Consider the following 16,784-nt stretch of genomic DNA (forward strand, 5'->3'; position numbering starts at 1 on the left):
TCCATGATGGGTAAATTTGTTAGGTTAAGTAAGGTTTAGGTACTGTAGTCTTGTCAGTAAGTTCCAGAATGCCCCAACAAATGCAGTTCCTGCCTTTTCCCCCCTTAATACAGTTCCCCAGATTTTCTTTCATTTTCCATGAAAAGAAATAACGTTTGTTTGACTTGAATCAAAAGGGTGGCTTGAGCCTCTTCTTGATCGGATGGCAAGGAATTGGACAACCGTTGTTTGTCCAGTCATTGATTCAATTTACGACGACAATTTTCGCTTTGCGTATTCAGGCGCAAGCTTTGTTAGTGTTGGTGGCTTCAATTGGGATCTAATTGTAAGTCAGACACCCTCTAAGGTTCAGTGCTTGTTGATCAAGTGCAGGTGTGCTGTGTAAATGGGTGCCAGTTAATGCTGTTGTTTTTTTGGTTTTTGTGATGCTTGGAAACTCAATTAAAAATGAATTCTAAATGAAACACAATGACTTTTTTTTTTTTTTAGAAGTCCAGAGGAAAATGGGACAGGCAGCATAATGTAATGCTTACCTAGCCTAGGCTTTAAGGAAGGAGAAAAAGATGGAGAGAATAAAGCTAGCAAGGCTTAAGCTCAATTAAAGTTATAGGACAGCACTTGAAGATTTGCAGATTATAAAGGTCAGGAGACATAGAAGCAATAAGATCATTTCAAAATTCTTCAGTAAAACAAAAGAAAACAGAAAGCCACAGTTGTGGCTAATAAGGCTTTTTTTTTCTAGATATATAGTAACTTTCATCTACCTAAGGCAGCTGATCTCATCAGCTATATCCAGAAATGTTTTTGTGTTGGTACAAAAAGTTGAGTAAGAATGTTCTGTGAAGAAAAGAAAAATAGATTAACCGCACAAGCCAGAGAGGTCTACTGCTTAGACAGATGAAGGCTACTGTATTTTTACAGAAAGAATAGGCTTCATAGGAGACAATATTAGATACTGAATTCCCTTTCAAAAAATCTCAGTCACTTACAGGTCTTTGAATCTTATTTAAATCTCAGGATTATTGATTCACTGAATAAATGTGAGAAAAGGTTATTGACAGAGAAAGGCGAAGCTGTCACAAAGGGTCAGAAAGAAATTGCCTAGAGCTAGAGAAGAAATAGCAGGGCTTACCGATCGAATTAATTGCCTTTGTATTGGTTTTATCAAAGAAGAAAATGAAAAATGAGCTCCCAATTAGTAGAACAATACTGTATTTCCAGCCTAGAGCTCACATGAAACTGAAAAAACTAGGATGAAGAAAAAGCGATTGTAATTTGCAATTTTGTTAAAAGCAGATTTAGCATTTTGAACCATGTTTGATCTCTTCAAAGTGAATTTGAAGTTATTTAAAGCCCTTGAATGCAGGTAGAAGTTGGGAGGATAAGTTAATTATGAATTTAACGTGGTACTAGAAGAACTGACTTGGAGAAGGAACAGGCAGAGCTTGTGCATGTTTAAAAAGCTGACATGATCTTTTCTGGAACTGAAGTGTTATTGAGACATTGATAGGCGATAGTTAACAAATGTAGGTTGCCTTCATTGCTACTGGTTCTCTGCAATGAATAAATTATTGCCTAATGAGGTGTGCACTTTTCCTTCAAAGCAATCTGGTTTGGTGTTTTTGTGTGTTTTTATTGTAACAGTAGCACTTGGTAAACTATAAACTTGCTTCTGTTCTGTAACATAAACACTCCATACAGTATTCAGTAAGAGCCTGTAAGAATATAATTGCAATAGTTTCTTCCTGTGGTTAAAGTTCCTAAATTAATCTCGAGAGTTCAAGGAAAGTATGATGTTACTTAAATTATGTAAGAGCTGTACTATTCCACGTGTGGTGTTAATTATGACTGCAAGTTCAGCAGGAAGCTGGGAGTGTAAATGCAATAGGCTTTATGAAAGAAGAAAGTTGATATTTACGTTACATATGATTTAACAGTGGTGTAAATTTCCCCATTATGAGGTGTAGATTTCTCCATCATCAGCTTGTATCATTTGGAAACTATAAAACTTATTTCTATATGAATTCGTCAAAGAATTCATGTGCAATTTGACTTACGACTCTCATCTATGCTATCTTTGAGTGATTGACTTTGTCACCAAACCTTTGATGTTGGAAATGTTTTATTTTTTCTTTTGCACCAACTCTTTCAACAAAAGTATAAGATCTGGTTTGATAGATTGAATCAGTTACTCAAAATTATTGTGATACTGGAATCGTAATAAAATTATTTCGAGATCTTGTGTATAGCTGTTGTATTCTGAATCCATTTTTCAATCATGTATTCATGTGTCCATGTGTTAGGTATAATTGCACTTTTTTTCAGGTGGAATATTAAAATATTTCACAAATTGCAGTGCTGTCAATCTTGACGCAACGACTTGATTGATAATTTTTCCTGATATTCTTAAGACATTTTAAATAAGCTCAGTTACTCTTGAAGATTCATGAGTTTCAAGAGGGAACCTGTACATTACTAACCATTTGTAGTAGAAACTTGTATTTCTGGTAATTCACTGTTAAACACTGTGCTAGATAGTATCAACTATTCTCAAGAACGCTCTGTATAGGTTGGCTTGAACCACTGATGGATCGTGTAGCTCGAGATTCTTCGAATGTTGTATGTCCAAACATTGATAACATCATTGATGGTACATTTGAATACATGAGAACCGATGGACCTCCGGTGATGGTTGGAGGCTTTGATTGGATGCTTACAGTAAGGCATTGGTGGATTACAAAAGTATTCCAGACGTGATCACGGTTGTCAGTTGCGGAGGTGATGGTACTCTCAAACCCTTGGGGACTTTGCTAATCTTGAAGTCTCACTTAAACTGTCCTTCCATGTGGACAAAGAAAAACAAGCTTTCTGTAAATAATTCATCTAGCAATTTCTTCCAAGGGGTAATCTGTGGAGTTGTCAAAAATTGCACGTTGCGTTGAGTAGGTAGTTATAGTATTCTGTCACGTTTTGTTGTTGCTTGTAATATGTAGTTTGGTACAGTAGCATCTTGTTTTGGTTTCTTTATTATTTGCCTGTTTGTCTTATTACACTAATTTGATTATAGTCTCCAGTCAAGATGAAATTAAAATCTTATTTGCCTCATATATGTTTGTTTTGTATTTGTGTAAGATGCACGTGAGCGAAATGTACGTGTACATGTAATTGATATGATTTGATACTCCCATTAATATATTGATTACAAATTAGGAGTGAATTACCGTAATCCCTTCTACTAGTATTTTTTTTTGGTATACAGACACTGCCCTACTTACAAGCGAGGTACGTTCCTGACGGCCGTTTGTAAGTTGAATTTTTTGTAAGTTGGTAACTGTAATCTTCACATCTATTTAAGTAGAGTATGATATAAAGTCAATACAGTGCTGTATGTTTTTCATCCTAGAATAACAATTCACTGCACATACAGTACAGTCGACCCCTACCTATTCGCGGTTCCAGATTCACGGAGTCACTGATTCACGGATTTCTCTACAGAACTTATATACAGTACATATTATTCGTGGAAAATTCACCTATTCACGGTATTTTTCACTGAGAAATATTCACTAATTACTGTATTTTCTTATCATTTTCATGACTAAATGCATTTTTTGTGATAAAACTGTTAAAATACTCAGGTATAAGCATTTTCAGAGGGCTTTTTTTTTGCGTTTGAACTATTAAAATAGGCAGTTCTAAGCGTTTTAGAGGGGTTTTAAGTATTCGCAGATTTTAGCTGTTGGGGTGGGGTTGTGGTACACATCCCCCGCAAATACCTGGGGTCGACTGTACAGTATTTTGTAGAATATGCGCGCAGAACAAAATTTAAACTTCGAGGCTAAAGCGGAGAGCTCTGAACACTGTTTGTTCGTATCTCTGAATGTTTGTAAGTAGGGTGGTGTCAGTATTTCATACAAAAAAAAATTACTGTGAAATTTTACATTCATATTCTCATTACGACATAATTTTTCATGGATTTAAATTTTTCCTATCTGGATTATAAATAGTGTATGAAAGAAGTTACAGGAACTGGTTATGGACTTGATTTATTTATGTTATTTAGACAAAATTTCATTAAACAAGACAGTAGTTTTGAGCCCCATTTGTGAAAATAGGCTATCAAAGCTTTAGCTCTTGGTTTATTTAATGTAGTATCTACTGAGTATCTTAGTGGCTTGCATTAAAGAAAATTGATTTTAGGATAAATCTTGCCTTTTTAATGTTCCATTACAGTTAGTTTAACTTAGACAGTTTTTTGATATTAGATGTTGTTGCTAAGTGTTAAAGTAAATCAAAATGAAGTGGATCATTTTAAGCCTCTTGTTTCATTAGATTTAAGGGTAAATTTCAGTTAAATGTTGAAATGAATTTTGTTTGTAATTTTGTAGCTTAAAACCATATGTAATTTTCCTGTCTGTTTTTTCAAGTTTGTCGATAATTTCCAACCAGTTACGAACATTTTTTTTTTTTTAGTTTTACCCAAGTTTTCTGATTTGCTTTCAACAGTAGTAGTCATAAAAAAATTTAGTCCAGATAGCTCTAGGTGTTACACTGTACATTTTACTTTACATAAAAAGACCTAAAATACAATGGTGACCTTGTCTTGTCATTTTTATATTTAGACCTGACTTCTTCTTCAAACTTTCTTTAAAGAGGATCCTGTGCCTAGTGCTTTCAATAGTAAGTAGGTACCTTTGGCTGGGCAGGGGGAAAATTTCTCTTATTTCAGGCCTCGTCTTTGTACCAAAAATGGGACTCTTTATTCAGAATGCCAGTGCTTGTCTTTCTGTCTTACAAATTTTTGTCTTGTTCACTTTTCTGTGATGGATTGTAAGTTTTTCTTGATTCCTCTCTTTTTCTTAAAGATTATCATAAAGCGGGTTGCATGATTTTCAAAGTCTGATAGTATTTCTAAGTTAAAGAATGTGAGACTTGACAAGGTCTATATGACATCTAAACTATGTCTGATCTTAAATGCTCGTGTTAGGTTTTGTAACTTCCAGTTCTCACTGAGTTGTTCGTTGCTGTTAGATGATGTAACATAGAAAATTGAAGAAGATAGTCACCATTTAATCCTTGATGTTCCTTTGGATATATCTGGACTCCTTTCTCATTTTGACAGAAATCTTGCTTTCACTTCACTGTAAAAGCATTTTTCTTTCTGTAACTGAAAAACACTAACTTTCTGATCCACAGACGAGCATGTCCATTCTTGAAAAAGGGAAAATAGAGCAAAGAGAATGATAGAAATGGATAAATAAAGATAAATTAATGAACAAATGAATATTGCTATATGTACTGTTTATATGTCATAAAACTAAAGGCTGTGCATTATAACTTTCTGTACAGTATGCATAAATAGCAGTAGAGTCAGAAAAACCAGGCCAGTTGTGCCTGAAACTTCAAGGCAACTGTCTTACCACTTTTAACAAGTATCAGCATAAATAGCGCTGCTGTTCATAGTTTAAGCAGTTCTTGATGATGAGGAACCAAGGTACGTATTTCATCAGAATGTCAGTGCCAGACATTCGGAGAAACAAATTGCGCTAACTTACTCTAGGAGCAATAGTGAAATTTCCCTAAATAAAGTACTTTATGGCCCATGAAAGGTTACTCACTGGGATATCTTCCAAAGATTGTGCAAGTCATAATTACCATTGCTGAGTAAAAGAAAACTGTCACATTGAGTAATGTTGATTAAAAGTTGGGAAGCTGCAGATATCCTTGCAAAAAATACTGCATCAGTGATAAAAAAAAAAAAGTATCTTGAGCATATTGCATTAACATTTTCATTTCTGCAGAATTAAACACACCAAGAGGTACTGTTTGTTGTAATGTAATTAAGCTAACAAAAGACACTAGTAATTTCTGAGGTATTAATTTAGCTACAGGTTACCATGCTTTGTAATTTATTTATACAAGATACAGTAGTTCTGTTATTATGTTTTGTATTTTTGGAGTTGTAAAAAAAGTCTTTTGACATTATAATCCCAGATGGCTTCTCTATTAACTAGTTTTCCTTTATTAAACATTTTTTTTTTCTTGGAGATAGAATTTTTTTCCCTTGGGGATAGAATACAATACTCTTGTCCATATGAGTAAGTTATAACATTATTATAGTTGAACAGAGACAAGAATCTAAGAAGTTAGTTTACAAGACTTGGCCTAGAGATTCAAATGCCAGTTTAGCTATATTGATTGATATGGTGTCTTTGAAGGTATTTTGCCTTGTTGGTAAGATTGTTTATTCTGAACTGTCATTTCCAGGCAAATGGAAATTGTCACTAACATAGGGGTTCAATTGATACCTAATCTTTTGAAGTGTCTTACTGTAGGTTGGCTTGAGCCACTGCTTGACCGCATAGGAAGAGATTCAACGAATGTAGTGTGTCCCCAAATTGACATAATCAGCGATGACACCTTCACTTACAACATTAGGAAAGAAACCATTAATGTTGGTGGCTTCAGATGGGATTTGATCGTAAGACTTGGAATGTGGCCTTGAATTTAGATGTGCTGAGATATTTTTACACTCAAGAGGAGGCTTTGGAAATGGTCACTCAGTATATTGCAAGTGTTTCAGCATACATAGCAAACCTGACATAGATGTGTTTCTGCCAAAGTGTTTAACTATGGGTTATTGATTGACACTCATTTTTTCCTGGCTCTCAGTAAGGCAGTTTTAGTAATGCTTCATGCTTCGTTAAACTACTTTGCTCATTTGTGCTTCCTTTGATCATGGGTGTGGTTGTGGATTTACCTATTTAAATGAAGCTGTTTCTGGTTTGTTTTCTTGACTCTTTTTTAAATTTAATTGAACATCAGGTTAGTGCATAGTGCTGGGAATGGTAAGTCTGCGAAAGCTTCTTTATTGATGCTTTTTTTTTATTATATCTTAATTATTATTTGGCTGGTTTGGTGTTGGGCAAATGCTAACTGTTATTGCATAAAGTTGTCACATTCCATCTTATTCTACTATCTATCAGTGACTTACCAAAATTCATGTACCAGTACATAGGTGCATTTTAAACTTTCTATACTTTCCTTGGCATATTTTAGGGTTTAAGAGAGCTGCTGCCAAGTACAGTAGTAATATTTATCAGCTGTGTGAACAGTGAAGGTTGTCATGTGGGGCAGAAAATATTTCTGGAAGTTCTTTCTTCAACTGTTTCATCAATTACAGGAGTTGTTGATTTGTTTGATAATGTCAGACATCACTGATTTGTTTTTCTGTATCTGATTGAGCATTGATTAATCCTCCTTTGCTAGTTACAAATATGTGTTGTCTTTCTGCTTAGAGTTAAGTTTGAGTGGTGATATGTTTCCCTATTATTAGCAAAATATTTAACACAAACATTTTGTAGATTTTTTGTGTTAGGCTGCTACCGACACAGCTGAATGAGAAATAGATTTTAGAGGCTGAAAAGTTTTATAGAGTTTTTGTTTTTGAGTTTCATGTTCATAAGATGAGCAGGAAATAGATTTTTTTTGGTCTCAGTTTTTGCAGTCTTATGTGCATGCAGTACCTCCTCTTATTAGTGACTGATGAAGCATAAGTTTCAAGCTCTGATGATATGGTGTCCTTCTGAAGAACTGGTTTTGGAGGAACCAAATTTTGTATTTCAAGTAGAAGCATGGAACTCAGAGGCAGTACCAAGCTACATTGAATGGGTATATACAATGGGTAGATGAGCAATATGGATGAACGAATTTGCTTTCCTGGGTTGTTGGTGATTTTTCATAACGTGTCAGGTGACCACTGCTCACTTTTATTCCATAGAAATCAGAAATCCTCAGGATTGCTAAGTTTTGTGGTTATTCCTTTCTCCTGTACTATGAAGTTATGAATTCTCTCTCTCTCTCTCTTTCCACTGTTATTTCTATAATCCTGTATCTTTCAAGAGATAGGTCTATTGCTGACTTTGATATCAGACCCCACAACGTATCAGTCTCCCAAATTTTTGGTGTCCTTCAGACCTGGGCTAAAAAAGGGTACAGTATTAGGTTTCCTGTCGTACCATTGTCTCCATTAAAAAAAATGGTATCAGCCCACCTGCCTATGCATCATATATTCTTCATTGATCTTGTGGTTTAATGTAATGTATCTTGGAGGACTGTTGGAGAATAACACAAAATTATATCTAAATTGTAACAAAGAGAATCTAGCATTCATTATTCTATGGGTGATTCAGGAATACTTTTATACTTTTCACAATGTTTCGTTTTAACTTATCTTTTGAGTGTTTTAGCACTGTAGCTTAAGTACATCTATACAGTATATGAGTTGAACTCTTCCATAAACTCTTTGAAAATATGTTCCCATTCACATTTCTAGTAATAAGTTAGATTAAAAATATCACTATATCTGTGGCATAGTAAGTCTGAAGTTTTCCAATTAAATTGGAAGATACTTCATTGGGGGTGGGGGAAATAGATGTTAGTGCTTGTTCTGGTGGATAGAAGGGGATACTGTAGATGAAATTACACTTAATAAGTAGATACACATCATTATGAAGGAAAATGGATCATTTCAAAGTAAGTGTGGTGTGTAAGCATGAATCTTAATTCTTAGGCATGAACACCTGTTGTTTGTCAGCATTAAATTTCACTAATATATGATATTAGGTAAAATTATTTAATTAAAAACTTGCTGTATAGATCGTGTCAGAAGTGCACGTAATTTTTAATGCGCATGGATTAACGTTGTACGTAAAAAGCAAGAGTTTCTGTATTTTGTCTTGCTTAATGGCTTACATGAACATTTCTGCTAAGGAAAACTTAGAGGGCCAAGTGAACATGAAATTTCAGTATTGTGTCGTAACAGAGAGTAAAGGTTGAACAAGAATGTATGAAACTGAATGGTCTGATAGGTCTTTTTGGTATAACGTACATTATGACCTTCCAGTGTTTGACATTGAAAATGGTAGCTTCCCCAGAAATGAGACATCTCTTTGACACTTCACGAAACTGACTAACAACTGCTGTAGGTTGGCTGGAGGCCCTTCTGGACCGGATTGCATGGAACAGACACACAGTAGTTGCCCCAGCCATTGACCAAATAAAAGATGACACCTTTATGTACGTAGTGGCAGAAAAGGATGGTGGTGTTCCTATAGGTGGATTCACCTGGAATCTGAAGGTAGGGACAAGGTTGTTATCCACCGCAGATGGTTCTCTCAACATTTCTCCAGTTTCGATGTCAAATTGTTTCAGTGGAAATGTGTGTTTTTTTTTTTTACCCTTCCATCACACTCACACATCTTATTTTATCACTTCATGCACTAATTACACTGATTGGACAGAGTTCATTCCTGATGTCTTTTACACATGGCACCCCAGTTATTTGAAAACAAATTTTTATTTGTTTGATAAAAAACAAAAGTTAAGGTATTGATAATCATTGCAACAAAATAAACTGTTATTGGACAGTTAATTTAAGACATTAATCTTTTGGAAATTTAAGACATTAATCTTGAGGACATTTCCCAACAATATGTAGAATTAACCAAGACATTTTCTTCCAATATGTGATAGAAATAGAATTATTCTTCTAGACACTTTCCTCTCCTACAATTGAGAGACCTAAAATTAATTGTCCAGACATTTCCTCCAACATATGATAAACACATAATATCTAAACTGAACTGTGTAGCTGTACACAAATGACTATGTTGTGTGTTTTCCTGAAGTTTGAATCAGTTTTCCTTGTTTTTTACTTCAGTGTTCATTTTTTATATTTATTATATTGTTGTTTTTCATGTACTGTATTGTAAAGTTTTCGTGTGCTTCTCAAACTTATGACAATTGGTAAATTACTAAATCCAATTTAAGCCATTATCAAGTGAGGCTTTAATGTGGAGCGTAGGAAGCATGTGTTTATGTCATCAGTTTGCGGCAGGCATAACAATAATGAACACAAACTGCCGTTTCTTCAATAGAAATAAGTAAAAGCACTTTGAGTTGATGCATACATATGAACCTAATGTTTGAACTGGTTGACGGTTATCTTAGGCTGGCTTGAACCTCTTCTGGATCGCATCGCTCATGACAGTTCCAATGTGGTATGTCCGGCTATTGATTCTATTAATGCCCAAACCCTTAGTTATAAGGTGTCCAAACGAGAAGGTGGTATTCCAATTGGGGGTTTTAATTGGAATTTGAAGGTATGACATAACGTTTCTTCAAGCTAGAGGTAACTAGACATAAAATCCTCATTGCCAAACGCATTTTTTTTTTTGCGAGTGCAATGCTCGTTTTTTTAAGTTTTACTGAAAACCATTCTGACGTATGAGTTTGTTTACAGTGTCCCCTTGTCTGTGATTTAGTATGTTGTTATTTGATTTTTTGTTTGTCTTGTCAAGGTAAAACGCAAAGAAGAGCATACCTGGTGGTGGGAGTGTTGTTGCTGCTGAAAAAGTGTCCTAGTATTGTTAGTGAATTTTTGAGAGTGGTACGTGTGGAAGCATTGTGGTAGTTGACTGAACAATACACAAAATACAAAAGAATACTTGCCATACTTGTACTTTTCAATCACCAGCTACTGTTTTGTTTGTGGGACTCTTCTTAATACCTGTACTTTCAGTTTTGGAAATCTTATCATTTACACTCAGTTTGAATTTCTGCTCTCTGTTTATCAGTTTAGTATTGAGGGTTTATTCAAGCCTATTGTAAATGGGAGGTTATGTGAATGCCTTGAGAGTAATTAAGACGTCCCCTTGATATAAATTGAATTCATGAAAAAAAATTTAAGTTGCCCCCTGATGCAAAAGTACATCACAGCTTTCCCAACTTCTAAAGACCCAGAGAATTTCTTTTCCAACTTCTAAAGTCCCAGAGAATTTAAGTTAACACTGACAAACTCATTTTAGGTGAATGTCCAAGCTTCAGCCAGTAATGAATGTCAAACTTTGGAAACAAATAATTCAAGGGAATTCTTTGAGCACCTTCATTATCTTCAACTTATTCAATTATCATATTTCTAAAGAATGCAGTTTGTTAAGTGAAATATATACAGTATTTTACTATTAAAGACAAACTCTTGGGACCAGTTCTATGAGTCAAGTGTTTTAACTCTGGTTTAGTTAAATTACGTAATACAGTAATAATAATAACCTCCTAGCTTCATAGGAAGCTCCAGGGAAGGGACCTTTGGCCAAAACTAGGTCCCTGGTTTCCCAAGCCAAATCCAGGAAGAGGCCCGTTGTGTAGAACAGTGACTTCCAAACTCCTCTAAAAGACGAGAGGTCCCTCCTGCAGGCCTCCTCCAGAATCCCTGGAGGGTTAGGCACGTAACCAAGCTTTTACTTTCAGAAATTCCGGGAAGGCATTGGGGATATCCATTTAATAATCTGTTGTGGGGCTGTTCAGTGACTTTGTTGCCTCCAGGTACTTGGAATTGCTCCAATTTCAGCCTTGATTTCCAGTTGGTGGAATAGCTGCAGGAAGGATTCAGTTTCTTAAAGGAATCTTAGGAAATACAAGCTAGTTTGTGTTTTTTTATTTCACTATTTAGCCGTATCAAAATCATTACTAGAGCTCGGAAGCCAGTGTTCTACAGAATGAGTCTTATTTTGAACTTGACCTTAGCAGGGGAACCCAGGGATCCAAGTTTTACTGATGGGCTCTCCTACAGAGTTTCTCACAGAACCTAGGAGGAATCTTAAGATTTGGGGAAGCAATGACATACTCTTACATCTAAAGAATCCAACATGGTTTACCTAAACCATAAATACAGCCAATTATTTAGGAATTTGGGTAGAAAACTTTTGCTTCATTTCTTTGAGTACTGTAAATGCAGTATGAACTTGCATAAAGTTAGTTACAGAGGTCATTTAAATTTCATTTAATTATGGTTATTTTGTAATACTGTAGAGCGGTATACAGTATTGTTTAACCGTGCACGGTTCATTATTGGTTGACTCAAAGCCATGGATATTTTCCAGGAGCATTTGAGGTTCTTTCTAAATTAATGCTTTCTTTCTTTCTTGAAAGCTTCAGCTGAAAACCCTTATGGAGAGTCCCAACAGACTATAAACCCAAGAGTTTTTCCCTTTTTTTATTTTCCACCCTTCCTTTTTTTTTATCAAACTTTTGCCTGGAGACCTGACATTCTGAAAGTTATCATTAATAGAGAGACTTTGAATAAAAATTTGTTTATTGATAGGTTACTAATTTAGACATATATACACCATCTACAATTTACATCTGTCTTGTTCTTTATGGAAATTCCTTTGTTGAGAAAAATGTAGGAAATGAAAGAGTGCTGGAATTGGCAGGTGGCATGAGATCTACTTTTCTCGACTTAATGTGACGTTGACAACAATTTAGGGATTATAAGGGGGTTTAATTACTAGGACTACTTTTCTCAATTTTCAGAGGTCTACAGAAAAATCGCATAGGTATTGGACAAGTTATATTTTTTTTTGTATTTGTTTGTTTATGATGTTTGAAATTTCATGCAGTTTGATCAGTAGTGAAGTTTTCCTTTGTACAGTAAAAATTTTGTGCCCATTTCACTTGCATTAGTGGTAACTAATGCTCTGGTTTTCCAGACAGTACATCTGTAGTGCACTGGTTTTGCTGAAACCTTTGTTAATGGCCGCTCTTGGTTTCTTTTCCTTTACAGTTGTAGGTTTTGTAATTTTGTTTATAGTCTTTGCTTTGTTGCAAGATATGATGGAGATGTTATTTTATGATAATCACTGAACCAGGCAATCGTTCATACAAGTAAAATATTGTCATGATTTTAAGACGTTGCTACACAGTGAAAATTATCCCTAATGATAAAGATATAACAAAGCCACTTGGTTAACTTCCATTACAGAAGTATTATACATTTTAAATCGTCTGAAAAAGTAGTACATGATTCAAAGTACATTTTTACAATGAATCTTTTGGATTTTTTCATCCATGCGCTTTCATCTTCTTGACACAACTGTATTTGGTTGAAATTACTTAAAAATCTATGAAACTTACATTGATTTTTCTTTATCTTGTGGAATGTTTTGGACTTCACAGCCTGAAGATCATGTTAATGAATCGAACTTTATTGAATACTTGTTAACGTCTTCTTTTCTTCTCATTGCTTTTGTAGATATTGTCCGGTCAATTGAACAGTAACCTGACATGCATAAACAACCACCATTGTAATAGCATGACAGGGACCCATTACATCAGCAACATTTTCATAATTGAGACTGGTGTTCATATAGCTTTCTGACTCTTTGTATCTGTGACTGCCTTTAGTAGAGAATGGGTAGAGAAATTATTGGTTTCCTTAGAGATTAAAGAATATGTCTTTGATTTGATTACAGAAAGATGTTTCTTTAATCCTCCTGGAATTTTTGTGATTTTGTTCTTTAGTCAGTATTAAGTGTAGTTAAATTTTGTATATACATGTCTTTGAAGAAGTTAGTGGACTACTTTGAAATCTGTTTGTGTGCTTTTGGCGTTAGCCTTTTTTGTCAATTTATATATTACACTACCTGTCTGCTTTGTATATGAAGCATATTAATAAGGAGTCAACTGAGGATAGCAATATCTGAGTTAGTTTTATCGTACTAATTTGGCTTTTCAAGTATAGTCGGCAAGCATGAACTCCCATTCACATAAGAAGTGTGTGTTTGCATCTAACAAAGGTCATAGTTTTTGAACACCACTGGTTTAGGGTATCCCAAAGCATTGTGACAAGGGAAATTTTGTATCCCAGGCTGGGTGGAGCCGCTACTAGACCGAATTGCAAGGAATCCATCAAATGTGGTAACTCCCGACATAGATATAATTAGTATGGAAACACTAGAGTATTCTTTCCAAAAAAGTCCTGGAGCTGTAGGAGGCTTTAGCTGGGAATTGCAGGTAAGATAACTTGAAATGGGTAATGATCTCTCCCTTTTTAATCTTTTGGAGGTGACGGAGGCTTCCTCTTACAATTATGTAGATTCCTGATTAGCTCATTAACACAGTAAATTACTGTAGTTTGATTTAAATTGTGTGTTATTGATTTAAACTAAACCAAAGTTGAAGGATATTGTCAGGGGCATGATCTGTGTTAAATCAACATTTAAAAAAGTGTAGTGCATTGCCTGTTTTGTTGATCACGGGTTTAGAATAAGGTTTTCCGTGACTTTGTGTGAACACCGTGGGAAATTGTACAGATGTGCTGCTTATGTTTTATTATGGGTACAGTACTGGACTAAGAAATCTTGGATGTTTATGTAGTAAAATAATCAGTATGCCAATTGATTAGTGAATTACTCTCACTGCTTATATAAAGTTGATTTTTTTCTTCAGAGGGGACAAATTTGGCTCTAAATTCCGTCTTAAGGTCAACTGAAGAACTAATGTTTAGATTAGAAACGTTGTGAGTGTTGAATGTTCAGTACTGTAGTTGTTTGTTGTTATTCTGTAGTAATAGATTCTAATCCTGTGGTGGAAATAATTCGGTCAGAGGTTTGTGGAGGTCCCTTGTTTTATGCATTATTTGTCATCTAGTTTAATTTTGTAGTTGTTTAAATACAGTATAATATTGTCCATATTCATACAGATATATTTAAAATACACTATAGTTGTGAGTGCATACATGTTTACTGTAGTTGAAAGATATCTTGAAAAAGGCACTTATCACTTAATGAGTCCCTGAACATGGCAGCTGTTTCTTGGAGCATGTATGGATGACATGGCCAAGATTATTGTACAGTTCTTTGCATTGGGCACTACATTGATTAGTACTGTACCACTTTGTAATGTTTATTCTTTCGTTGAGTTTTTCTGGTTTTAATGTCTGCTTCAGTGTTTTTCCACATTCCACCTTGATAATGAATACTGTGTTGACATCTCCTACATGTCTGAAGAATTCAGACAGGTAAATTGTTATCTACAGTGTTTGTAAGTGATTTCTGGATACTGTTGTTACCTAGGAATGTGTCACCAGTGTATAAATTTTTTCTTTAAATTTCCATGATACCACAGTATTTATAGGTAATTTGCTGAGGAAGACAAAAACTTGCAAAAGTTATTTTTTATTTACTTCTTTACAGATATAGTTTGCTTCTGATTGTACTTTGTATAATCTAGCTAACCAAGTCTTGTGTTAGATTTTTTATATGTAATTTACTTACAGTACAATATACAGTATCTTAATTAGTAGTTCATAGAGCGTTTTCTAACAATACCCATCTATGAGGATTTAAACAGAAAGATGGAAAGCTAAGATTTATTTTTTCATGACATAACACAAACAACACAAGCCTTTAGAAGTTTTTCATGTCCAGGTAAAAGTTCTTCCCTTTCTATCTTGTGTGATTGTACCAGGACTACAAAACCTTACTACATAAAAAAATTGGTTGAAAATTTGGATTGTACTAAAATGACCTTGAATTTTGTACCCCATTGTCAACATTTTTTTGTTACCTGTGTACCTTGATAAAACTCTTGAGTGTCACTGTCGTGGTTTGATTGTACATTTATTGTTTGTTTTGTGTGTTAAATGGTTGTAATGTACAGTATACTTGGATTTCTTATTTTAGATTTTGTTATAGGATATTTATTAGTACACATATGACTAGGATATTGCACCATATGTTTAAAGATAATTAGCTGTAAGGAATAACTTCTGTAGCCTAAGGTGTAGCCGGAAGTTATCTTTTACAAACTCACGAGTGATTGCCTTAGGTTGGTTGGAGGCATTAGTGGATCCCATCGGCCGCGATCCCCGCAGGGTAACGTGTCCTGCCATTGATACCATTGCGGATGATACCTTTCAGTACATAGTGGCTACGGCCCTTGGTCATCCCCCAGTTGGGGGATTTTCCTGGGATTTGCAGGTACGATGAGATATCCAGGGATCATCAGGAAAGTCAAGGTCACTCTTGTGTGTTAGATTTTCATAGGACAGAAAAGCTACTGGTGATGGGATTCTGTTCATTCACCTATTTTGAACTTCAGGCAGAGCACAGTTCATCCCCAAGGAAGCTTATTTTGCTAAAAATCAGTAGGTAGAAGGCACATGAAGGATTGTATTATAGTGTGTCCTTTTTCACAGTTTAAAGAAAGAATAAACAAATCGGTACATTTATTACATTTCAGGTCAAGTATTCATCTCTTCAGTAAACACCTTTCCTTTGCTTGTTGTTTCAGGACTCTTAAATCATTCACTGAATCTTGATAGTTTTAGCAGATTAGCTGTGATACCCACTCTATTGAAACTTATCTTTTTTTCTTTTGTTACTGAGGAGAGAACGTTTGTCATCAGGGTCCACACTTGTGCCTTTGATTATGCTGGTAATATTTTGAAAATTAGACAACAGTTACATGAAGGTTACACATAGGTACTTTTCACATAGAAAGGGTTTGAAGACTTCATGTCACAGGTTGGTTGGAGCCACTTCTAGACCGGATCGGCCGTGACCCCTCCACCGTTGTATGTCCAGTCATTGAGGTCATTGCTGATGACAACTTCCAGGCTAAGATGTCCAAGAGCCGAGACATACAAGTTGGCGGATTCAACTGGGGACTCATTGTACGAATTAAGATCTGTTATTTTTCTTTCAATGCCATGGTTAAAAAACTGCAATTACACTTCATAAATGTTTTTGTAGACACATATACAAAGGCACTAAATTCTTGATATCACACTAAATAGTAATCTTATTACATAGATTCATATTACATTGACACTTGAAGCTTGCCGTTTACTTCTTATTTAACTTTCTTGGCCTGATTGCAGTTTGCTATAATATGCTTTGCAGTTTATACTGTATTCAGTCTGGTTTTCCATGATAATAAGA

At 35.0% G+C, this 16,784-nt stretch overlaps 1 protein-coding gene across 23 annotated transcripts in view; it reads left to right on the forward strand.

The window, feature by feature from the left end:
* LOC136853022 (putative polypeptide N-acetylgalactosaminyltransferase 9) overlaps window positions 1–16,784 on the forward strand; it is a 344,125-nt gene that overhangs the window by 305,901 nt on the left and 21,440 nt on the right. For 7 of the 23 annotated variants that reach the window (XM_067128181.1, XM_067128179.1, XM_067128192.1 and 4 more), the window contains exon 6: window positions 15,670–15,821. The exons of 6 other annotated variants lie outside the window; for them this stretch is intronic. In XM_067128181.1, coding sequence (XP_066984282.1) covers window positions 15,670–15,821 — 152 coding nt within the window. Of the gene's footprint in view, window positions 1–176; window positions 326–2,569; window positions 2,719–13,708; window positions 13,855–15,669; window positions 15,822–16,367; window positions 16,517–16,784 lie in introns of all 23 variants that reach the window. 10 more of the 23 variants (XM_067128185.1, XM_067128195.1, XM_067128187.1 and 7 more) reach the window with 4 other exon arrangements.

Source organism: Macrobrachium rosenbergii, chromosome 26 (assembly GCF_040412425.1).
Source record: "Macrobrachium rosenbergii isolate ZJJX-2024 chromosome 26, ASM4041242v1, whole genome shotgun sequence".
In the NCBI taxonomy this organism is placed as follows: Eukaryota; Metazoa; Arthropoda; class Malacostraca; order Decapoda; family Palaemonidae; genus Macrobrachium; species Macrobrachium rosenbergii.